This window comes from Oncorhynchus kisutch, linkage group LG23 (genome assembly GCF_002021735.2).
Source record: "Oncorhynchus kisutch isolate 150728-3 linkage group LG23, Okis_V2, whole genome shotgun sequence".
NCBI lineage: Eukaryota > Metazoa > Chordata > Actinopteri > Salmoniformes > Salmonidae > Oncorhynchus > Oncorhynchus kisutch.
Window position 1 is genome coordinate 3,217,846 of NC_034196.2, and position 22,429 is coordinate 3,240,274.

At 43.0% G+C, this 22,429-nt stretch overlaps 2 protein-coding genes across 3 annotated transcripts in view; one reads left to right on the forward strand and one right to left on the reverse strand.

The window, feature by feature from the left end:
• The window catches only part of LOC109868273 (phospholipid phosphatase 1), a 38,135-nt gene extending 35,539 nt beyond the window's left edge, over positions 1-2,596 (forward strand). For both annotated transcript variants that reach the window (XM_020457711.2, XM_020457712.2), the window contains exons 5-6: positions 1,585-1,761; positions 2,016-2,596. In XM_020457711.2, coding sequence (XP_020313300.1) covers positions 1,585-1,761; positions 2,016-2,138 — 300 coding nt within the window. In that variant the 3' untranslated portion in view covers positions 2,139-2,596. The remainder of the gene's footprint in view (positions 1-1,584; positions 1,762-2,015) is intronic.
• Positions 1,790-22,429, reverse strand: part of LOC109868275 (exosome RNA helicase MTR4) — a 54,395-nt gene continuing 33,755 nt past the window's right edge. The window contains exons 19-26 of the mRNA XM_031803371.1: positions 22,232-22,342; positions 21,606-21,794; positions 16,712-16,875; positions 14,120-14,225; positions 5,743-5,799; positions 4,855-5,017; positions 3,172-3,276; positions 1,790-2,720 (exon numbers count right to left, since the gene is read on the reverse strand). Of these exons, the coding sequence (XP_031659231.1) occupies positions 2,668-2,720; positions 3,172-3,276; positions 4,855-5,017; positions 5,743-5,799; positions 14,120-14,225; positions 16,712-16,875; positions 21,606-21,794; positions 22,232-22,342 (948 nt within the window). The 3' untranslated portion in view covers positions 1,790-2,667. The remainder of the gene's footprint in view (positions 2,721-3,171; positions 3,277-4,854; positions 5,018-5,742; positions 5,800-14,119; positions 14,226-16,711; positions 16,876-21,605; positions 21,795-22,231; positions 22,343-22,429) is intronic.

The following is a 22,429-nucleotide window of genomic DNA, read 5'->3' on the forward strand; positions in this document are numbered from 1 at the left end:
ATGCAGCAAAAATACCATGAATCGGATATACGCCGGCAAGTAAATCAGATTAACATTAGACCAACTGATATCTGTTCAGTATAAACTCACAAATGCAACAATTTTAATGAGTTAGTTCATAAGGAAATATTTATTAGGCCCTAGTCTATGGATTTCACATGACTGGGCATAAGCCTACCCAATCAGAATGAGTTTTACCACATACAGAAATACTCAGTTTCATCGGGTGGCTGGTCTCAGATGACCCCGCAGGTAGACGTACTGCCAAATTCTCTAAAACAATGTTGGAAGCAGCATGCCCCCACATAACTTGAGACATCGCATTGTAACAAAACTACACAATTGAGTGGCTTTGTAATGAGCTTCTTGATATGCCACACCTGTCAGGTGGATTCATTATATTGGCAAAGGACAAATGCGCAAAATAAGCTTTGGGTAAAGAAACATTTCTGGGATATTTTATTTCAGCTCATGAAACATGGGACCTACAGGTTGCATTTAGATTGTTGTCCAATATACTTAAAGTAGTACATGGGTCAGATTGATAGAGAACTGAATTCACCTCAAGCAAAATATCCACTGTGTTGATCTTCACTGGGGTGTACAGTTGCTATGGATGGACAACAAAGTAGTGTATTTTAGTGAGCTGGGTCTCTGACTCACAGAACACGAGGGTCCCTTTGGTTTATCTTAGGCAGGACTCGGGGTTACATTAATGCTGAACACAATACACCCTTTCTACAGTATGCCGAAGTCCTGACAATCGCTGCAGCAAATGAGAGTTAAGACCAAACAGCAGTTCTAAAGTTCAAGAACAGAGAGAGACAAGTCCAGTCTATTTTAAGAAGTGTCGCAGTTTGTTTTCCATTCATGAATAGACACACCCATTCAGAACTGCTGATTTTTGTCCCATTGAACAAAATGGTCCAGAAAGGCCGTAACTCAACCATGTACACTGATTTGGAAACTGTATTACATCATTATAAGCAGTCACCTTTGGTGGAAATGGCTGTAAATTGAACATTAGGTTATTATATTACTTGCTTTGATCATTTCTCACTTAACTGTATATGGAATTAAGACATTTAAACTAAGTTTTAGGCCTAGTAAAACCAGCAGACGAAGGTTGATTGGTTAAATACTACTTTGGAAGTTTCAGCTGTGCAGTATGTTTATATCCAAGAGTTGACGCTGCCATGTAGAGCGGTTAGAGTGAGCAAGATCCCACAGCTGCCAGCATCAACATTAGAATGATTTTTACATACACAACCAGAACACAGTGGCAAAACTAGCTCACGCACATCAATGATGGATCAGACCACTTTCAAACAGTAGCCAGCACTTAAACAAACCTCAAGTAGAAAACCAAGAGGATTAAAGCATGTCAACTACTGGTTTCAACCTACAATTGCTCTGGTGACATTGCTATGCAGAAGACACTGTGGTCCTTGTGACAGCAAAGCAATTTGTCAAATTAGTTAGCATTACATTTTAACTGACCAAACATGTGTTTTTTTTACTACTAACAAGTCTTTAAAAAAAACTAAGTAGGCAAGTCTCAACTAATTTCCACCTGTCTCCCAGCTATACATCCAGGCCAGACTGCAGGCAGAGTGGGCTAGACTCCTGAGACCAACACTCCAGTTCTTCCTGATCGCTGCATCCGTTTACACTGGCCTGTCCCGTGTGTCCGACTACAAACACCACTGGAGCGACGTCCTGGCTGGCCTTATTCAGGGAGCACTCGTGGCCATACTGGTGGTGAGTTAAATCACACGGCTTCATTTGGTTAAGGCAATTCAGCTTTATTTGTTACAATAGAAATTGGGTAGCAGAGAGCACAAGACCAGTGGTTAGAGGGGTATTTTAGTCAAAAGGTGTCTCCTGACCTATACGTGTCCCACTTTAAAAGCCTTACTTCCTACTAAGTAGCCATTCTCTTCAATAAAATGAACTGAGGTAGGTCAACCATTTCCCTCCAAAGCTGTCCACTGACACTCGTCTGTCCCCTGCAGGTATTTGTAGTGTCAGACTTCTTCAAGAAGAGGGTGGAGCCCCAGGAGGATGTGGAGATTCCCCACACCAGCCTGCAAGAGACGCCCACTAACGGAAACCATTACGACAGCAGCCCCAACTAAGCTATAGAGAAGAGGAACCGTTTACTGCATGCACATCATACCCCACTAAGGGTCGGACCACTGGGGTGGAAAGAAATTATGCGTCTCAAATGGTACCCTACTCCCTACATTGGGTCCTGGTCAAAACTAGTGCACTATGGAGGGAATAGGGCGCCATCTGGGAATGAACCAGACATGTGAATGTAACCCTGCTTTGTGCTTTCCTGACCTATGACCTGGAGCCAAGCTGTCTGAGCTTGTCCCACCCATGTTGCCTTGGCTGGGCTGCTACTATTACAGCTTCCTGTGTATTATCCAGACCAATATAATGCATCTTCACCTGAAGCAACAACAAAACATTGTTTTATCCAGCTGTATGTTAGAAGAAATCACTATACAGACTTTTATTAAAATTGTTGAAGTATGTACAAATGTTGCGCTTTTTGGAAGGAAAATAAGCCATTTTATGCTTAACACATTAACATTGTCTGGATGATGTCAGACACTCAAACCAACAAACACAGGTCACTCAATCACAAAATACATCAAATCACAGATATAAACTGGCAGCAAACACAATATCCCTCTTGATTTTCGTAATACCTATAATGAAAAACAAAAGAAATATGAGTGAAATTGTTCAATGTACACTGCTGTAGACCATACAGTATCTCCAAGCTTGACTACCACTTAGTCCTACAATCTAGGGTCAAAAAACTGCACTAGTTGGAATTAGGATTGTATGTATTAAGCTGACAGACAATGTTGTTTGCCTCCATTGACTGCTAAGGATGTTTTGTAAGCTGTGTCTTCGTAACAGAATGTATTTTAACTAGGGGAGATGTCTTGACTTTGGGACACAGGCACAACCGATTCTCTGAGCCCTGGTAGTAGTACACCACATTTGAACTCTGGCAAACATGTGAAGATCAGGGGCAGTTACCCTCTGCAGACTTGTTCTCCTACTATTGGTTTAAACTATAGACTTACAGACCACACACAAGCATTCTGTCAGCCTGAAGGCTGCACCCACTAGATGTAGAGCCGATCTTACCCTCCGCAAACTTGTTCTCCAGCTCTGTGTTACCGATGGCCTTGGCTGCTTGACACATCTGACGGAGCAGCTCCTCCAGGCGACGCATGCAGCGGATGATACTCCCTACAGAGACACAGGGTTAGCAAGCAGAAGATACTCCCTACAGAGACACAGGGTTAGCAAGCAGAAGATACTCCCTACAGAGACACAGGGTTAGCAAGCAGAAGATACTCCCTACAGAGACACAGGGTTAGCAAGCAGAAGATACTCCCTACAGAGACACAGGGTTAGCAAGCAGAAGATACTCCCTACAGACACAGGGTTAGCAAGCAGAAGATACTCCCTACAGACACAGGGTTAGCAAGCAGAAGATACTCCCTACAGAGACACAGGGTTAGCAAGCAGAAGATACTCCCTACAGAGACACAGGGTTAGCAAGCAGAAGATACTCCCTACAGAGACACAGGGTTAGCAAGCAGAAGATACTCCCTACAGAGACACAGGGTTAGCAAGCAGAAGATACTCCCTACAGAGACACAGGGTTAGCAAGCAGAAGATACTCCCTACAGACACAGGGTTAGCAAGCAGAAGATACTCCCTACAGACACAGGGTTAGCAAGCAGAAGATACTCCCTACAGAGACACAGGGTTAGCAAGCAGAAGATACTCCCTACAGAGACACAGACACAGGGTTAGCAAGCAGAAGATACTCCCTACAGAGACACAGGGTTAGCAAGCAGAAGATACTCCCTACAGAGACACAGACGAGAGAAGGTCAGCCGGAGCAGAGAGACCGGGATCCGTATGAAAACAGATCAGTGAGACACGGGGCAGTTTGCCTGGAGTCATTCCAATAGAGGATGTGTGTGTATGTAACTAGGGAAATTCAGGGGAGATTGTCAATGGGGGAGTTGCCTGAAAGTTTGAGTATTCAGTTACGATTCGGCCGAAGACCGTTCCATCTGAACTATACCATTAATGTGTGACCAGAACCCCAACCCTCCTTAGAAAAATGCAACCACGGTTTACACAGCTTCACATGGAATCCAGAGCCAAAATCTCAGAAGGATCTGATAACTGAAATATGATCTTGTGCGTCGCAATTAAGAGGGGAGTTGCATATTTTCCTGCTCATGTCAGGGTGAAATACAGAGCCAAATACCAGTCTTATCTCTAGAGTTACTTTGAAGAGAGAATGAGAGCATTAGGGGGGATCTGTTTCAGCTATTTCTCATCATCACCTATTGCAACTCATACACGAGGTAAAAATGTGTTATTCCCTGAAGTGTACCTCAGAAAGACAGAAACCTTTCCAGCCATAAAGGACTAGGCCTACAGCCAATTCAGAATGCAGAGGAAACCATATATTTCAACATGAGAGTTCATCACCCGGTCTTCTGGCTCTCCTTCCATGTACTACAACATGCCCAGTTTGCAAAACAAATAAAAAGTTATCAACTGCTAGATAGAGACATTGGCCATCAGAAAAACAACACTTGGAAGGCTGTCCATTAGATTGGCTCTGAACTTGTGTTAGGTGAGTTACCTTGCAAGTGGCTCTGGATAGGTATACCTGCTAAATGACTCAAATGTATGGGGCTACCCCACACGGAAACAGAAAACCTACATTTGGAGCGCGCCGTCCATTTCATAGGCACTGGACAGATATTAGAGCGTCGGGAGGTTAGCCAGGTGAGTTACCTTCAAAGACGTCGGTCATCTTGCAGATCTGTGCGAAGGTGGAGCCGTTAGCCCAGGTGTAAACCACGTCCATCAGGTGAGGCTTGAACTTGTCCAGGTAGGTGTCCTCGTCCACCTCCAGCTTAGCCTCCGCAGACACCTTGGCAACACGCTTGGCACACTCCTGACAACCAGACATCCAATTCCAGGTTTTAGTACATCCATGACAGTCATAGGCTGCGTGCAAAATGGCACCCTATTATTTTCATAGTGCACTCATGTTGACCAGAGCCCTATGGATACTGGTCAAAAGTAGATCACTACATTTGGGACACGTCCAGGTCCCAAAATACATAGCTATAGGGTATAGGCTAACATTTAAACAATTAATTAAAAAAGGGAAAATGAATGAAAAGTACGTGGCATATCTTGCCCTTTGATTATACAATTTGAGCAAACATCCACTCACATGAAGACAGGCAGGGAGACCCAATCTAATCTTTCAGCAGACAGACACAGCAGTAAGTCAATACAATAGGTTGGTTGGATTCCAAGTCAAACATACATTGCAGTGTAGTTAAACATGCCGGTGTATGCCTTGGTTCACAAACAGCATGAGCTAAGTGTTAGAAACCACACATCTGAAAAGCAGACTAAACCAGGCCTGAGGGGTGCATCACAAAGCAGAATTAAAGTGTTGAGTTTGTTACCATGCCTATTGAAGTTATTTAAATCATATTTAGAAAAGCCTGCCGCTAAACTAATTGGCCATATCCCAGATGGCACCGTAATTCCCTACTGTATGCAGTGCACTACTTTTGACCTGGGCTACACATATTGATCCTGCTTTGTAACCTATGCTAACCACCAGGACAGTGCAGATTCTGCTGCGGAGTGAATAATGTTTACCTGCATCTGTCTCAGAGGTCCAGCCAGCTGCTCTGTCAGCTTGGGCATCTCGTTAACCTGAGGGAACAAAAAAAACAACACAATGACGTCAGTCTAAAGCTTTGGACCACACCGCGACAACCTGCTGGGTGTCAAGGAGCAAACGTGTTTCTGCCAATTCAACATGATGAATCCTTTGAAAAATTGAAAATGTTGGCCGATACTGTGGTAAGAGCCACTCGGTAGCAGGATTATTGATCAGTCTCTGCCTCCTAATAAGAAGTGTCAATGAAACATTACTGCTGCCAGTAGGTTATTGATTTAAGGAGAAACATGCAGTGAGCTAGCTCAGTAATGGGAGCGAGCGGTCTTATGTTTCTTTACCTCATAATTTCTACTGTGTAGGCTACTGTGCCTTCAGAATGTATCCATACCTCTCGACTTACTCCACATTTTGTTGGGTCACAGCCTGAATTCAAAACGCACGGTACCCATAATAACAACGTGAAAACATGGTGTTTATTTTACTCACCCATCTACACACGGTATCCCATAATAACAAAGTGAAAACATGTTTTGAAATAAACCTCATGTACATAAGTATTCATACCCCTTTGCAATGACACTGAAAATTGAGCTCGGCTGCATCCAATTTCCTTTGATCATCTTTGAGATGCCATTACAACTTGATTGGAGTCCACCTGTGGCCAATTCAATTGATTGGACATGATTTAAAAAGAAAACTGTCTTTAAGGTCCCACAGTTGACAGTGCATGTCAGAGCAAAAAGCATGAAGTACAATGAACTGTCCGTAGATCTCCGAGATATAATTGATGAGGCATATCTGAGGAAGGTTTTAAAACAAATTATAGAGTGTTGAAAGCTTCCAAGTGCACAGTGGTCGCCATTATTGGGGAAAACATATAGATATATTGATCTACCCAGACTGTGGCTAGAGCTGGCCGGCCAACCAAACTGATCAACCGGGCAAGAAGGACCTTGGTCAGGGAGGTGACAAGAACCCAGGAGAGTAGCCAGACAGAAGTCTTCCTGAGAAAAAGGAAAGACTTGAAGATTGCTGTTCACTGCTGCTCCCCATCACTCTGACAGAACTACATCCTTGGCTGAGATGGGAGAACCTGTCACAAGGACAACAGTCTCCACAGCGCTTTATGGGAGAGTAGCCAGACAGAAGTCTTCCTGAGAAAAAGGAAAGACTTGAAGATTGCTGTTCACTGCTGCTCCCCATCTACATCAAGGAAGAGCGGGAGAAAAGCTGATACAGACACACCCTAGACGACTCAAATCGGTAATAACCGCCAAAAGTTATTCTACAAAGTATTGACCCAGGGGTGTGAATACTTATGTGAATTAGATATCTGTATTTCATTCTCTATATATTTGTGAACATTTTTAAAAACATGTTTTCACTTTGTCGTTATGGGATATTGTGTGTAGATGGGCAAGATTTATATTTTATATTTAATACATTTTCAATCCAGACTAACAAAATGTGGAATAAGTCAAGGGGTATGAATACTTTCTGAAGGCAATGTAAATGTTTCTTCTCAAAAGGTCACGGATGACCGCACTGATGACCTTAGCCTTTTCTCCCGCCACCTCCACTCTAGCTGGCTAAAAGTCTGACTGGTAAAGGTCACGGATTGCTGTCCACCATTGTTATCCTTGCTAATAGTAGGTCAAATATTGTTAAATTGACTTAAGGCAAAGTGAAGTCAAAACCATGATTACATACATACATTCATACATACATACATCACCTCAGGAGATGCACTGCAGTACTTAATGCAGCTGGTGGCCACACCAGATACTGACTGTTAGTTTTGATTTTGACCCCCCCCCCCCCCCTTTGTTCAGGGACACGTTAGTCACATGTCTGTGGAACCTGTTCAGTTTTATGTCGCAGTTGTTGAATCTTGTTCATAATATTTACACATGTTAAGTTTGCTGAAAATAAACACAGTTGACAGTGAGAGGACGTTTCTTTTTTTGCTGAGTTTACAAAAAAACGGTACCAGTCAAATATTTGGACACCTACTCATGCAAGGGTTTTTATTTTCTACATTGTAGAACAGTGAAGACATTGTAGAATAGTGAAGACCTCAAAACTACAAAAAATCATTGGACTCATTTTGTGACCAAAAAAAGTGTTGAATCAAAAAATGTATTTTTCAAAGTAGACACCTTTTGCCTTAATGCCAGCTTTGAGCCAGCCAGTTGTGTTGTGACAAGGTAGGGATGGAATACAGAAGATAGCCCTATTTTGAAGAAGACCTAGTCCATATGGCAATAAGCAAAGAGAAATGACAGTCCATCATTACTTCAAGACATGAAGGTCAGTCAATCTGGAAAATGTCAAGAACTTTGAAAGTTCTTTCAAGTGCAGTCGCAAAAACCATTCAGCGCTATGAAACTGGTTCTCATGATGGGGTTAACTCTTCTGCAGAGTTAACTGCACCTCAGAAATTGCAGCCCAAATAAATTATTCAGAGTTCAAGTAAACAAACATCAACTATTCAGAGGATACTGTGTGAATCAGGCCTTAATGGTCAAATTGCAGCAAATAAACTACTACTAAAGGACACCAATAAGAAGAGACTTGATTGGGCCATTAGAGCGGTGGAAGTCCAAATTTGAGAATTCTGGTTCCAACCACCATGTCTTTGTGAGACACAAAGTAGGTGAACGGATGATCTCTGCATGTGTGGTTCACACCGTGAAGCATGGAGGAGGTGGTGTGATGGTGCTTTGCTGGTGACACTTGTCAGTGATTTATTTAGAATTCAAGGCACACTTAACCAGGATGGCTACAACAGCATTTTGCAGCGATACACCATCCCATCTGGTTTGCTCTTAGTGGGACTATCATTTGTTTTTCCAACAGGACAATGACCCAAAACACACCTCCAGACTGTGTAAGGGCTATTTAACCAAGAAAGCGAGTGATGAGTGCTGCATCAGATGACTTGGCCTCCACAATCACCTGACTTCAACCCAAGTTGTTGGACTGCAAGGTGAAGGAAAAGCAGACAACAAGTGCTCAGCAGATGTGGAAACTCCTTCAAGATAGTTGGAAAAGCATTCCTCATGAAGCTGGAAGCTGTCATCAAGGCAAAGGGTGGCTTCTTTGCAACAGCTGGTGCACAATATCTAAACAGCTGGTGCACGATATCTAAGGAAGTCTCAAGCTGTAGCTCGCCTAAGGTAAAGTATCTCATGATAAGCTGTAGACAACACTACCTACCGAGAGAGTTTTCTGTATTCTTTGTAGCTGTTTACATACCACCACAATCAGAGGCTGGCACCAAGACAGCATTGAATGAGCTGTATTACACCATAAGCAAACAATAAAACGCTCACCCAGAGGCGGCGCTCCTAGTAGCCGGGGACTTGAATGCAGGGAAACTTAAATCAGTTTTAGAGAATTTCTATCAGCATGTTAAATGTGCAACCAGAGGGAAAATAACTCTGGACCATCAATCCTCCACACACACAGATGCATACAAAGCTCTCCCTCGCCCTCCATTTGGCAAATCTGCCCATAATTCCATCCTCCTGATTCCTGCTGACAAGCAAAGATTAAAGCAGGAAGCACCCGTGACTAGATCAATAAAGTGGTCGGATGAAGCAGATGCTAAGCTACAGGACTGTTTTGCTAGCACAGACTGGAATATGTGCCGGGATTCCTCCGATGGCATTGAGGAGTACATCCCCACAGCGATCGTACGTACATACCCCAACTACAAGCCATGGATTACAGGCAGTATCCTCACTGAGCTGAAGGCTAGAGCTGCCGCTTTCAAGGGGCGGGACTCTAACCCGGAAGCGTATAAGAAATCCCGCCATGCCCTCCGACAAACCATCAAACGGGCAAAGTGTCAATACAGGACTAAGATCGAGTCGCACTACACCGGCTCTGAAGCTCGTCGGATGTGGCAGGGCTTGCAAACTACAAGGGGAAGCACAGCCGAGAGCTGCCCAGTGACACGAGCCTGCCAGACGAGCTAAACTACTTCTATGCTCGCGTCGAGGCAAGTAAGAAACATGCATGAGAGCACCAGCTGTTCCAGAAGACCGTGATCACGCTCTCCGCAGCCGATGCGAGTTATACCTTTAACTTCTTCGATATAGGGGGCGCTCTTTTAATTTTTGGATAAAAAAACGTTCCCATTTTAAACAAGATATTTTGTCACGAAAAGATGCTCGACTATGCATATAATTGACAGCTTTGGAAAGAAAACACTCTGACGTTTCCAAAACTGCAAAGATATTATCTGTGAGTGCCACAGAACTGATGCTACAGGCAAAACCAAGATGACATTTCAAACAGGAAATGCCCCAGATTTTGAAGGCGCTGTGTTCCAATGTCTCCTTATATGGCTGTGAATGCGCAAGGAATGAGCCTACACTTTCTGTCGTTTCCCCAAGGTGTCTGCAGTATTGTGACGTATTTGTAGGCATATCATTGGAAGATTGACCATAAGAGACTACATTTACCAAGTGCTCGCTTGGTGTCCTCCGTTGCAATTATTGCGTAATCTCCAGCTGCGTGTATTTTTCCATTTGCTTCAGAGGAGAAACCCAACTGCCACGAGTGACTTATCATCGAATAGATATGTGAAAAACACCTTGAGGGTTGATTCTAAACAACGTTTGCCATGTTTCTGTCGATATTATGGAGTTCATTTGGAAAAAAGTTTGCGTTGTAAATGATGGAATTTTCTGGTTTTTTTCTTAGCCAAACGTGATGAACAAAACGGAGCGATTTCTCCTACACAAATAATCTTTTTGGAAAAACTGAACATTTGCTATCTAACAGAGAGTCTCATTAAAAACATCCGAAGTTCTTCAAAGGTAAATTATTTTATTTGAATGCTTTTCTTGTTTTTGTGAAAATGTTGCCTGCTGAATGCTAGGTGTAATGCTATGCTAGCTATCAATACTCTTACACAAATGCTTGTGTAGCTATGGTTGAAAAGCATATTTTGAAAATCTGAGATGACAGTGTTGTTAACAAAAGGCTAAGCTTGTGAGCCAATATATTTATTTTATTTGCGATTTTCATGAATAGTTAACGTTGCGTTATGGTAATGAGCTTGAGGATATGATTACACTCCCGGATACGGGATTGCTCGAAGCAAGAAGTTAAACAGATCAACATTTACAGGACCGCAGGGCCAGACGGATTACCAGGACGTGTACTGCAAGCATGCGCTGACTAACTGGCAAGTGTCTTCACTGACATTTTCAACCTCTCCGAGTCTGTAATACCAACATGTTTTAAGCAGACCACCATAATTCCTGTGCCCAAGAAAACTAAGGTAACCTGCCCAAACGACTACCGACCCGTAGCACTCACGTCTGTAGCCATGAAGCACTTTGAAAGGCTGGTCATGCCTCACATCAACACCATTCCAGGAACCCTAGACCCACTCCAATTTGCATACTGCCCCAACAGATCATGCAATCTCCATTGCACTCCACACCACCCTTTCCCACCTGGACAAAAGGAACACCTATGTAAGAATATTAATTGACTACAGCTCAGCGTTCAACACCCTAGTACCCTCAAAGCTCATAGATAAGCTAAGGACCCTGGGACTAAATGCCTCCCTCTGCAACTGGATCCTGGACTTCCTGACGGAGCACCAAGTCTAGGTCCCAGAGGCTTTGAAACAGCTTCTACCTCCAAGCCATAAGACCCCTGAACATCTAGTCAAATGGCTACCCTGACGATTCGCATTGCCCCTCCTTACACCACTGCCACTCTGTTGTCATCTATGCATATTCACTTTAATAACTCTACCTACATATACATACCACCTCAAATAATCTGTGCCCCCACACATTGACTCTATCAGTACCCCCCCCTGTATATAGTCTCGCTATTGTTCTCTCACTGGTGCCTTGTAATTACTTGTTACTTTTACCTCTTATTCTGTATATTTTTTTAACTACACTGTTGGTTAGAGGCTCATAAGTAAGCATTTCACTGTAAGGTCTACACCTGTTGGTTAGAGGCTCATAAGTAAGCATTTCACTGTAAGGTCTACACCTGTTGGTTAGAGGCTCATAAGTCAGCATTTCACTGTAAGGTCTACACCTGTTGGTTAGAGGCTCATAAGTCAGCATTTCACTGTAAGGTCTACACCTGTTGGTTAGAGGCTCATAAGTCAGCATTTCACTGTAATGTCTACACCTGTTGGTTAGAGGCTCATAAGTCAGCATTTCACTGTAAGGTCTACACCTGTTGGTTAGAGGCTCATAAGTAAGCATTTCACTGTAAGGTCTACACCTGTTGGTTAGAGGCTCATAAGTCAGCATTTCACTGTAAGGTCTACACCTGTTGGTTAGAGGCTCATAAGTCAGCATTTCACTGTAATGTCTACATCTGTTGGTTAAGGACTTGTAAGTCAGCATTTCACTGTAAGGTCTACACCTGTTGGTTAGGGGCTCGTAAGTCAGCATTTCACTGTAAGGTCTACACCCGCTGTATTCGGCACATGTGACTAATACAATTTGGTTTGACTTTGAAGAACATCATATATAAAAATATACTTTGATTTGTTTAACACTTTTTTGGTTACTACATGATTCCATGTGTTATTCTACAATGTAGAAAATAAGAAAAATGAAGAAAAACCCTTGAATGTGTAAGTGTGTCCAAACTTTTAACTGGTACTGTATATATGCACACCAAGAGGTTGGAATAATAGTGTGAAAATTATGATTATGTCCTTTTAGTGTAAGGGCTGTGGTAAATTAGTTAAGACTAATAAGAAAGTTAAATTAGTTAAAAGGGAAACTCCACCCAAAAAGTATATTTTTGAAAACTAGATTTCTGACATGCAAAACATTTTGGGACTACATCAACAGTGGACTAATGAAATATAAAAACATCGTTTTGGGGTGGAATTGTCCTTTAATAGACCAATAGGAAATCTCTCTGCCAATAACAGATCATTTTCAGTTTTCCCCTCCCCACTCAGACCACTCAGTCTGAGCAAAATTCTTGCTTGAGAAATTGCTGTTTGCTAAGAAGCTATTTTTGTTTTCAATTAAAATGGTTGAAAACTCAGGAAGGTAATTAATTACTTGTGGGAAATAATAATTGGTGTGACTATCTTGATCCCATTTCCCACTCTCCCATGGCAGTGCCTCAGCAGCCCCCCCCAGCTCCCTCTCTGTGACCTACTCCCAAGCCTATTGTAGCTCTGGCTCAGTGCCCTGGGTGGCGCCCCATTAACCCCTGATGTTTTTAGCCTGTCATGAGATCTGCCTGCCTGCCTCAGCCCTCATCAGCCTCTCCAGCAGCAGCAGGTGGAGAAGAGGGAGCAGCTGCATAAATATCATCATACAGCACACTAAAGCCTTTATGCGGGGTGACAGGACACTGGACGACAGCTGCATGTGAATGTCACAGAGCTGATCTGCTAACAGACAACAGAGCGAGAGAGAGAGCGAGAGAGAGAGCGAAAGAGAGAGCGAGAGAGAGAGCGAGAGAGAGGAGCGAGAGAGAGAGCGAGAGAGAGAGCGAGAGAGCGAAAGAGAGAGCGAAAGAGAGAGCGAAAGAGAGAGAGAAGAGAGAGAGAGAGAGAGAGAGAGAGAGAGAGAGCGAGAGAGAGCGAGAGAGAGAGCGAGAGAGAGCGAGAGAGAGAGCGAGAGAGAGAGCGAGAGAGAGAGAGAGCGAGAGAGAGAGCGAGAGAGAGAGCGAGAGAGAGAGCGAAGAGAGAGCGAGAGAGAGAGCGAGAGAGAGAGCGAGAGAGAGAGCGAGAGAGAGAGCGAGAGAGAGAGAGAGAGCGAGAGAGAGAGAGCGAGAGAGAGAGCGAGAGAGAGAGCGAGAGAGAGAGCGAGAGAGAGAGCGAGAGAGAGAGCGAGAGAGAGAGCGAGAGAGAGAGCGAGAGAGAGAGCGAGAGAGAGAGCGAGAGAGAGAGCGAGAGAGAGAGCGAGAGAGAGAGCGAGAGAGAGAGCGAGAGAGAGAGCGAGAGAGAGAGCGAGAGAGAGAGAGAGAGAGAGAGAGAGCGAGAGAGAGAGCGAGAGAGAGAGCGAGAGAGAGAGCGAGAGAGAGAGCGAAAGAGAGCACGAGACTTGCAAAGTCAAAATTTTCAAACATTTGACACAGGAATTCCTTGTTTTGAGGGGAAGCATCAAGAGGATGTCCTGAGGACTTGATTAATTTAAACACTTAACATTCAAGATATGGGGGGGGACATTAGACTACTATCAGACTTGAAGTAATAGGTCAAAGTGCTTTTAGTGAAAGGGTGTAAGAAATGTCGTGACGGCATTTGAAGTTGTAGAGTGTGGGGAAAGAAGATGGCTGCTTATCTGGCCAAAAGTATGTTTTAGCGCAGGAAAAGGTGTGTGTGCGACTTACGTTCTCCTGGAAGATGAAGACGCTGAGTAGAGCAGTAACCTGTTCTGCAGACAGATCGTTGAACAGGCCGTTGAACACCATCTCAGTCAGTAGAAGCTCATCAGCACTGGATCAAAAACAGGTCTCAGACCAGTCAGTGTTTTTTTTTATAGCATGTCGATACAGATAACTGTTCTAAGAACAGCTGAACACCATCTCAGTCATCAGCAGCCAGGGGTTAAAGCAACAACAAAAAGAATCCCATGAGAAACTGAAGCAGATCGCAGATGGATTGTCTGGGGCCAAGTTAACGTCAAATTTCATGTAAGAAAGTCATGACCATTTCATTTTAAACTGCCAAGTCCAGTCCTCCCTAGGAAAATGTTTATATATATATATAACTAGGCAAGTCAGGCAAGAACAAATTGTTATGTTTAATGAAGGCCTAGGAACAGTGGGTTAACTGCCTTGTTCAGGGGCAGAACGACATTTGAACCATGTCAGCTCGGGGATTCAAACTTGCAACCTTTCGGTTACTCGTCAGACACTTTTAGGATGCCATTGTCCCCTTGGAGCTCTTGCGTTGTGATGGGCATTCCGAGTCTCTTCTGTGAGCCGAATCATTTGGCTTCATTCACCTAAAGGAGTCGTTAATTTGGCTCCCAAACGGCTCTTTGTTCAGTAATTGACCGAAAACCATTAATTTAAAGCCTAAAACGTTGCTAACCATGATGTCAGATTGTGAAATGTTAGTTGAAATACATTTTTGCCTGACCAAATTATTAGATGGCCAGCAAAATGAACGTGGACCAGAACGAGTCTCTCCCTCACTCTCGTTCCAGCATGGAAAAATGACCATCTTCAAATAAATAAAAAATGTATTATTTTTTTTTTAAATGCATTTTGGTTTTACTATTATTTAGGCCTTTTTTTATATCCCTTTATTCCCCCCAAATGTCAGTTTACATGCGCCCGGCCCGCTACAGGAGTCGTTGGCGCGTGATTTGACAAGGATATCCCCACCGGCCAAACCATCCCCTAACCGCTGGGTTAATTGTGCGCCGCTGGGTCAATTGTAGGTCTCCCGGTCGCAACAGAGCCTGGACTCTAACCAGGATATCTAGTGGCACAGCTAGCACTTCCATAGTCCACTGTGTCACTCAGGAGGCCCCAGATAATGTTTTTATAATTTAATCTCCAGATAATAGATGTCCCGAATTCAAAAAGCAATAGTAACAGTATTGAAATTAGGCAGCCAGGTGAGCGGCTTTTTAAAATACGCCACGGTTACCGGCGTTCAAAAAATGGCTGATGGTTTGCGAACAACCCGCCACTACTGCTGCACAAGCTGCTCCACCATGCTTGAAACTCTGTTTCTAACGTGCAGTTGTAAAACGATGCCACTCGTGCAATTGAAGGACAAAAAAAATGACATGGTAAGCAATGGGAGAACTGGGATCCCCACTTTTTAACAAAGGCCACAACTGCTTTCAAACACGGTTTCCCTCTTTTTAACAAAGGCCACAACTGCTTTCAAACGCGGTTTCCCACGATTGCATTAACAATTGTTGTGCATCAACTGCTTGTCAGAACACATTCCCTCTCTATGGCTTCGCGCAATTTGAACGCGCCTGCATAGAACACACCAACAAGCCGACTAGGTAACTCTACTACGAGGTTGTCTGCTTTTGAATACGCCTGCATAGAACACACACCAACAAGCCGACTAGGTAACTCTACTACGAGGTTGTCTGCTTTTGTTTTAATAACATTACATGGCATAAATAGTCGTTTGAACGCCAAGGTGGTGTGCAGAATTATTTAAATCCCTTCATCTGAACATCGGAGTGTCAGCAACAATCCTGCAAGTCAATTCAATGCAAAAGGTTTAACAGAGAAAAACATTCTTATTTACAATAAAAGTGACTCCAAAGTGACAATACTTTATTTACCATTTATTTATATTGGCCACAAAATAATCTGAAACAACCAAAACTAAGAGCAAACGCATCCAACAAATGTGTTGAGTCAAAAGCTTGATGTAGTCGTTGTGTGCTATGAATATGGGACCAAACACTACACGTTTGACTACTTTACACAAGTAAATTTGTCCCAATACTCTAGGTCACCTAAAATGTACAGGAAGTGCTGTAATTTGTAAACCACAGAATCCAGACATTATTTAATTAAACAATATTAAAAATTAATGTTCTAAGTTATAAGACACCTAAAATGCATCAGTGATTTCCTGCAACTTTGACACACGACAAGAATGCCCCAGTGTGTACACTACGTAACTGTTAGCAATTAGGCTAACTATAACCACCTGGTAGAGATGGAAAGGCTTTCCCAAAAACATCCTCAATTAAATGTTAACTACAAAGTAGCCTATGCACCTGGCAGAATGATATGATTATTTGCATTAGTCAAATGACCATTTGCTTTGCAAACTCTGCAATCACATCGCTAACGAAACCATGGGCCCCTACCTGGTGCACACTTGAATTAAAGTGTAACTACACCCACAAAAAACATGGCGAAAGAGGCAACAAAAATAAAACCTATTTTATAAGGCCCTATTTGGGCGAAGTGTTCCCGGTGGCTTTTCCTTACCTGCTGATCTCACAGGCCACTCGGCCCTTCATTTCGATGACATCCGAGGAAGTCGCAAACCCGAGACGCCTCAGGACGCGCTTCCTGCACTTGAGCTCGTCCATCTGCAGCACGGTTCGAGCCTTCTTCAGCTCCCGCTTGGCCCCTTTGATATCCCCCGCAATCTGGCATACAGACACAGGATAACATGACACTAAAACCCATTGGAACCAATCTGGCATACAGACACAGGATAACATGGCACTAAGACACTAAAACCCATTGGAACCAATCTGGCATACAGACACAGGATAACATGACACTAAAACCCATTGGAACCAATCTGGCATACAGACACAGGATATCATGGCACTAAAACCCATTGGAACCAATCTGGCATACAGACACAGGATAACATGGCACTAAAACCCATTGGAACCAATCTGGCATACAGACACAGGATAACATGGCACTAAAACCCATTGGAACCAATCTGGCATACAGACACAGGATAACATGACACTAAAACCCATTGGAACCAATCTGGCATACAGACACAGGATAACATGACACTAAAACCCATTGGAACCAATCTGGCATACAGACACAGGATAACATGGCACTAAAACCCATTGGAACCAATCTGGCATACAGACACAGGATAACATGGCACTAAAACCCATTGGAACCAATCTGACATACAGACACAGGATAACATGACACTAAAACCCATTGGAACCAATCTGGCATACAGACACAGGATAACATGACACTAAAACCCATTGGAACCAATCTGGCATACAGACACAGGATAACATGACACTAAAACCCATTGGAACCAATCTGGCATACAGACACAGGATAACATGACACTAAAACCCATTGGAACCAATCTGGCATACAGACACAGGATAACATGACACTAAAACCCATTGCGCCCTAGTAAGGAACCAGAAAATATGACTGATCTCAGTGCTAACAACCAGACCATAGACCGCTTTCAAGGAAACAAATATGTACATTTGTCATTAGGCTGAACAATCCATTTAAAATGTACCATTTTATGCATATCATAAGGCCATATTGTGATGTTTCGAGAGTCAGATGAAGATTTGTCGTGCATGACTGAAGCTGCAAACTGTGGCATTCAATCCAATCAGAGCTCAGCCATAGCCAAGACTGACAGCCGAGGCGGAGGTAGTGTTGGTTAACTGTCTCGGTCTGTTACAGGCAGCTGTTTTCCTCTCCACCACACACAGTGCCCAACAGTCCCTGCTTAAAACCATTATCCAATTACAGGCTCACCTATCACCATTATATCATGCTGCAGGAGTGACTGACAACACGGGGAAACTAGACAACACCAGTATTAGGATTTTTAATATACATGTATTGTGGAGAATACAGGTTACGTACGAGATGTGGGCGCCAAGTGATATTACTTAGTAAAGTAAAAGTGGGCGTAAGGTACGGATAGTGTTTGAAAAATCTGGATATTCGAAATAGGCCTACATGTTTTTTTCAATGTACGTTTTTAACCGGAGCAGCTTTGATTAACCAACATTTCATTAGTCATTTAGCAGATGCTTCTATTCAAAGAGATTCAGGGTGTTCACACTACGTCCCTTACAGACCATTTCTGTGAGGTGACCACTCCAAAAGGAACTCAGACCCCTCAAAGGTGCCCCGAAGCGAACTGAGACCACCCGAGAGGTGGTCCGAGTTCAGTTTGAGGGGTCTGCTGAATTCCGTGGTCCCTTTTTTAAGGACAATGTGAACACAAAGCACCCTAGGTTCACTTGTCATTATTCCCGCACCACACACCGGACTACTGCAACACTGTTTCCACTGCCTTAACGCCATTGGTGCCATAAATGAGAAGATGAGCAGGTTCGTGGGAAAAAAGCTATGGATGTTGATTAGCGATTGTCAAGGATGCACAGAAAGTTTTGGGTTCAGATTATTTGTTTGCAATATGTGATCTATAGGCTAAGAGAGCATCATAAGTTGGTCATTCAATTGTGGGGTTTGAATAGTGTGCGAAGACAACATTTGACGAGAATTACAACATAGGGTACAAAATCAATTCTAGGGGCAGTAGCTTCCATTGGGTGTACAGCATTAATTAATCTGCAGTTATTATTCTGTTATTTATTCAGTTACCATTCATATTAAATGTTAATATTATCTTCTGATGACAATTATGTATAATATTTGAACTAAATGCAATCTATCAGCTTCCAACTGTAAGTGGGCATAACTAGCTGTCCAACAACACATTCTGATGGAATGGCAGAGTGCATTAAGTGAATGTTGGAAAAATATATTGGTTCCTCCTAAACACGGCAAAGTGAATGCAAAGAGGACTCGTACCACAAAGTAGGTGAAGTGAACTGGCCAAAGAGTTGAGTCCTCATTCAAAGGCAAGGGCAGTGTGTCTACAAAGAGAACTACTCTTCTTTTCTTACCTCAAGAGTTCACTTTAAACAGGACTGAGATCAGTACTTATAAAGAGGCCTGTGTGTGAAAACAGTCTTACAGTAGTTAATGCATACATTTTCATACCCCCCCCCACAATATACTGGTCCCCCATGGGAGTCGAACCCACAGCCATGGTGTTGCAAGCACCATATGCTCTACCAACCGAGCCAGACAGGACCCATACACATAAACAAGCTACACACGTGAAGGCCACCGGTCGGCTACCAGTCTTTCTCTGGGTCACACGTCAGAAAACCTACATTGAAAGGTATGCTGTTAAATTCAATTGAAATGTCATGGTATATCCTTGCAGTATGTAACAAAGTCAAACGGATATTATTATAAAATGTTGAAAAAGCCTTAAAACAGGCATTTCATTTTTTGGTGGGGGGGGTGTAAAAATGAACACTCACAAGTTTCCAATACTAAACGTCCGTTCGGATATTCGAATAACCATGCACGTCCCTAGTGTAAGGTTACGCCTATGAATTTTATTCAAGCCCAAGTCAACCCAGAAAAACCACCCAGAATGGAACCAGCTTTGTGTTACTAGTGAAAGTGCACGTCTGTATGAGTCTTTCCTTCTGGTCCAATCCCAGAGGCCAGGCAGAGGATTGGAGATCTTTTTCGAGCAGGTGTAAATCTCACGTCATGCCTAATCAAACATGGTGTGTCTGTGTGTAATCTGGTTTACAGGGCTTTATCCCTTCCCTTGCGCAGACATGTAATACATCCCACACACAGAGATAGAGGTCATGACCTAGGCCAGTTGTTGGAGCAGGGAATGGAAAATATAAATAACCAACCCAGCACAGTACAGCTCGGGACTTAAAAGGAAAGATTCACCAATTTTGAATGCTATATTGTTTGTGTGCATCTCTGAGCGATGTTCGATCGATTCCAGGGACATTTCATGTGTATCTGAGTAATTGCCGTTCAAGCAGGCAGAAATCCGTCTGGTATTACGTAGCACTGTGATAAAGTCGCTCTCACTACACTGGAAGTTTATAGGAATACCACTTTTGGATCGTGAAAACGTCTATCATTACATTTCAGATTTCAATACTGGCCGATGTCATAACGCGCGGGAGGTTGTCTTTGGAATGAGCCCAACACACTTCTCCTATTTGTCTAACCCTTCGGTTCAGGGTGCATTGCATGGAGCCTTCGCATTGCCTCTGTGAACATCAGACTTCACTCTGCGAGGCACATCAATCTGCAGATTTAACATGGTGAGATTGTAGACTCCTAAATTGATAGTGCAGTTTGTTTAGGCAATTTTACAGCCAACTACCTACTTCACATGCTGAACTGTACTTATATTCTTGTATGTAGCTACCCAGCAAGCCCATAGACAGCATTACATGGGTTTTGTAGTTGACTTGAGCTGCAACAGATTTCCACATGTTGCTACCAACATTATGACAAAAGGAAACATTTGTTCACAGCAACAGAAAATGTCACACGTTATTTAATAACAGTGGAAATGACAGGTGGTTTTGAATACATTGTTCCTTTAAAGCTGGAACATGTGCCTTTTTGGGCTTCCCAACCAAATGCTCATAGAAAGGCGTTATAAATCTGTCACTCTCATTGAATCAAGTCGAAGAAGCAGTAGATCTGTTCTATGGTGTGCCATTTCTATGATTCCCATTCTTAAGTTTTGTTTTTGTGTCTTTTGGTTTTGTACATCAGCTTCAAACATGTGGAAATACAATATTTCTGGTTATGAAAATTATATTTCACAGCGGTTTAGATGATTCTATACTTGGTTGTTTTGTCACAAACTGAAATTACGAAAATTCTTAATTTTTGCAAACAGGAAATAGCGGAGCAATTTCTCCATAGTGCTCTTTCAACACGCATCCTCTCACAGGTACTTGGCAACACAAATATTAACTTTATTCCTCATTTCATAAATATCTCCCTTCTTGGCATTTTAGAGCTAGCCAATTAAAAGAGACAGTCGGTTGGTGCTGAATGTTCTGCCAAAATTAGATGAATGAATGAGAGCGATCTCATTTCCATCAGATATTGTACTTCACCACACCCTATGTCTATTTCTGTCAGTAAATGGCCGTTTCCAGCTCAGGCGGACAGGAAGAGACCGAAAACAATTGTTCTGATTTAGGCTAGATCTACTTAAGTGACCTTGGGGTGTGGGCACTTGGAGGATTTAGTACAGAACCTTTGAAAAAACTACGTTCAAAATCATTCAAATATTTTTCGTCAAAGACAATGTTTCTTGAACCACAACCTATCCACAAAACATGATTCTCATCATAGCCCCACTGACAAACTATCAATCATTACTTACTGACAGAACATTATATGGTGCCAGCAAGACAGGTGGCAGTGTGGCCCTACAGGACATGAACCAACCAACCATCCCAAATACCACCACCCCACCCATCACCACCCCACCCATCCTCACCAGGGCTTTCCTCTCGCAGAGGGAGTAGACGGCCTCCAGGCTGGGGTCAGAGTGCATGGGGTGGGAGTACATCCTGTGTTCAAACGCCTCCACCTTCTGGATGACCTTCTTCAGGCCCGGGTCCTTAATGCCCATGTCATCGATGGGGTCCAGAAGGGGAACGCCGTCCGGGAACCTCTTCTGCACCTCCTGTGTGGTGGAGACAGGACCAGAGAAGGATCCATGAGAAAGCCTTTGATCACCGTTGACAAATACATTTATTCTATCTACAGTACCAGTCAAAAATTTGGACACCTACACCTTTGTCTTTATTTTTTACTATTATCTACATTGTAGAATAATAGTGAAGACTTCAAAACTATGAAATAACATTAGGACTCATGTAGTAACCAAAATGTTTATGATAAATGTTTCTCGTGGTGTTGTCCCCTCCAGGAATGCAAACTGGCGAGGGCCCAAAAAAAGTGACAGTCTTTTGCACAGATTTTTTCTATTGGTGTAAAACTGCAAGGAAATGTGCCTATTTTCAGAGTTGGGTTGTCACAATACCAACATTTTACTAATGATGTGATACCAGGCCAAGTGTCACGATACCGAGAAGTAGTTTGATACCACAGGGTTCTCACCTGTATGGATTTGAGCATGCTCTGTCTGTTGTCATAAGGCCGCAGGTCTTTGGGGCTGTAGAGACGAACTGAACTGATTGAGGTCAGGAGGTGGAGCATCACAGGAACCACCTGATCAGAAGCAATACAAAATCATAAGTATATTAGTTGATGCAAACAGTTGCTACACAAACACATCTATTTACTTAGTATCAAACA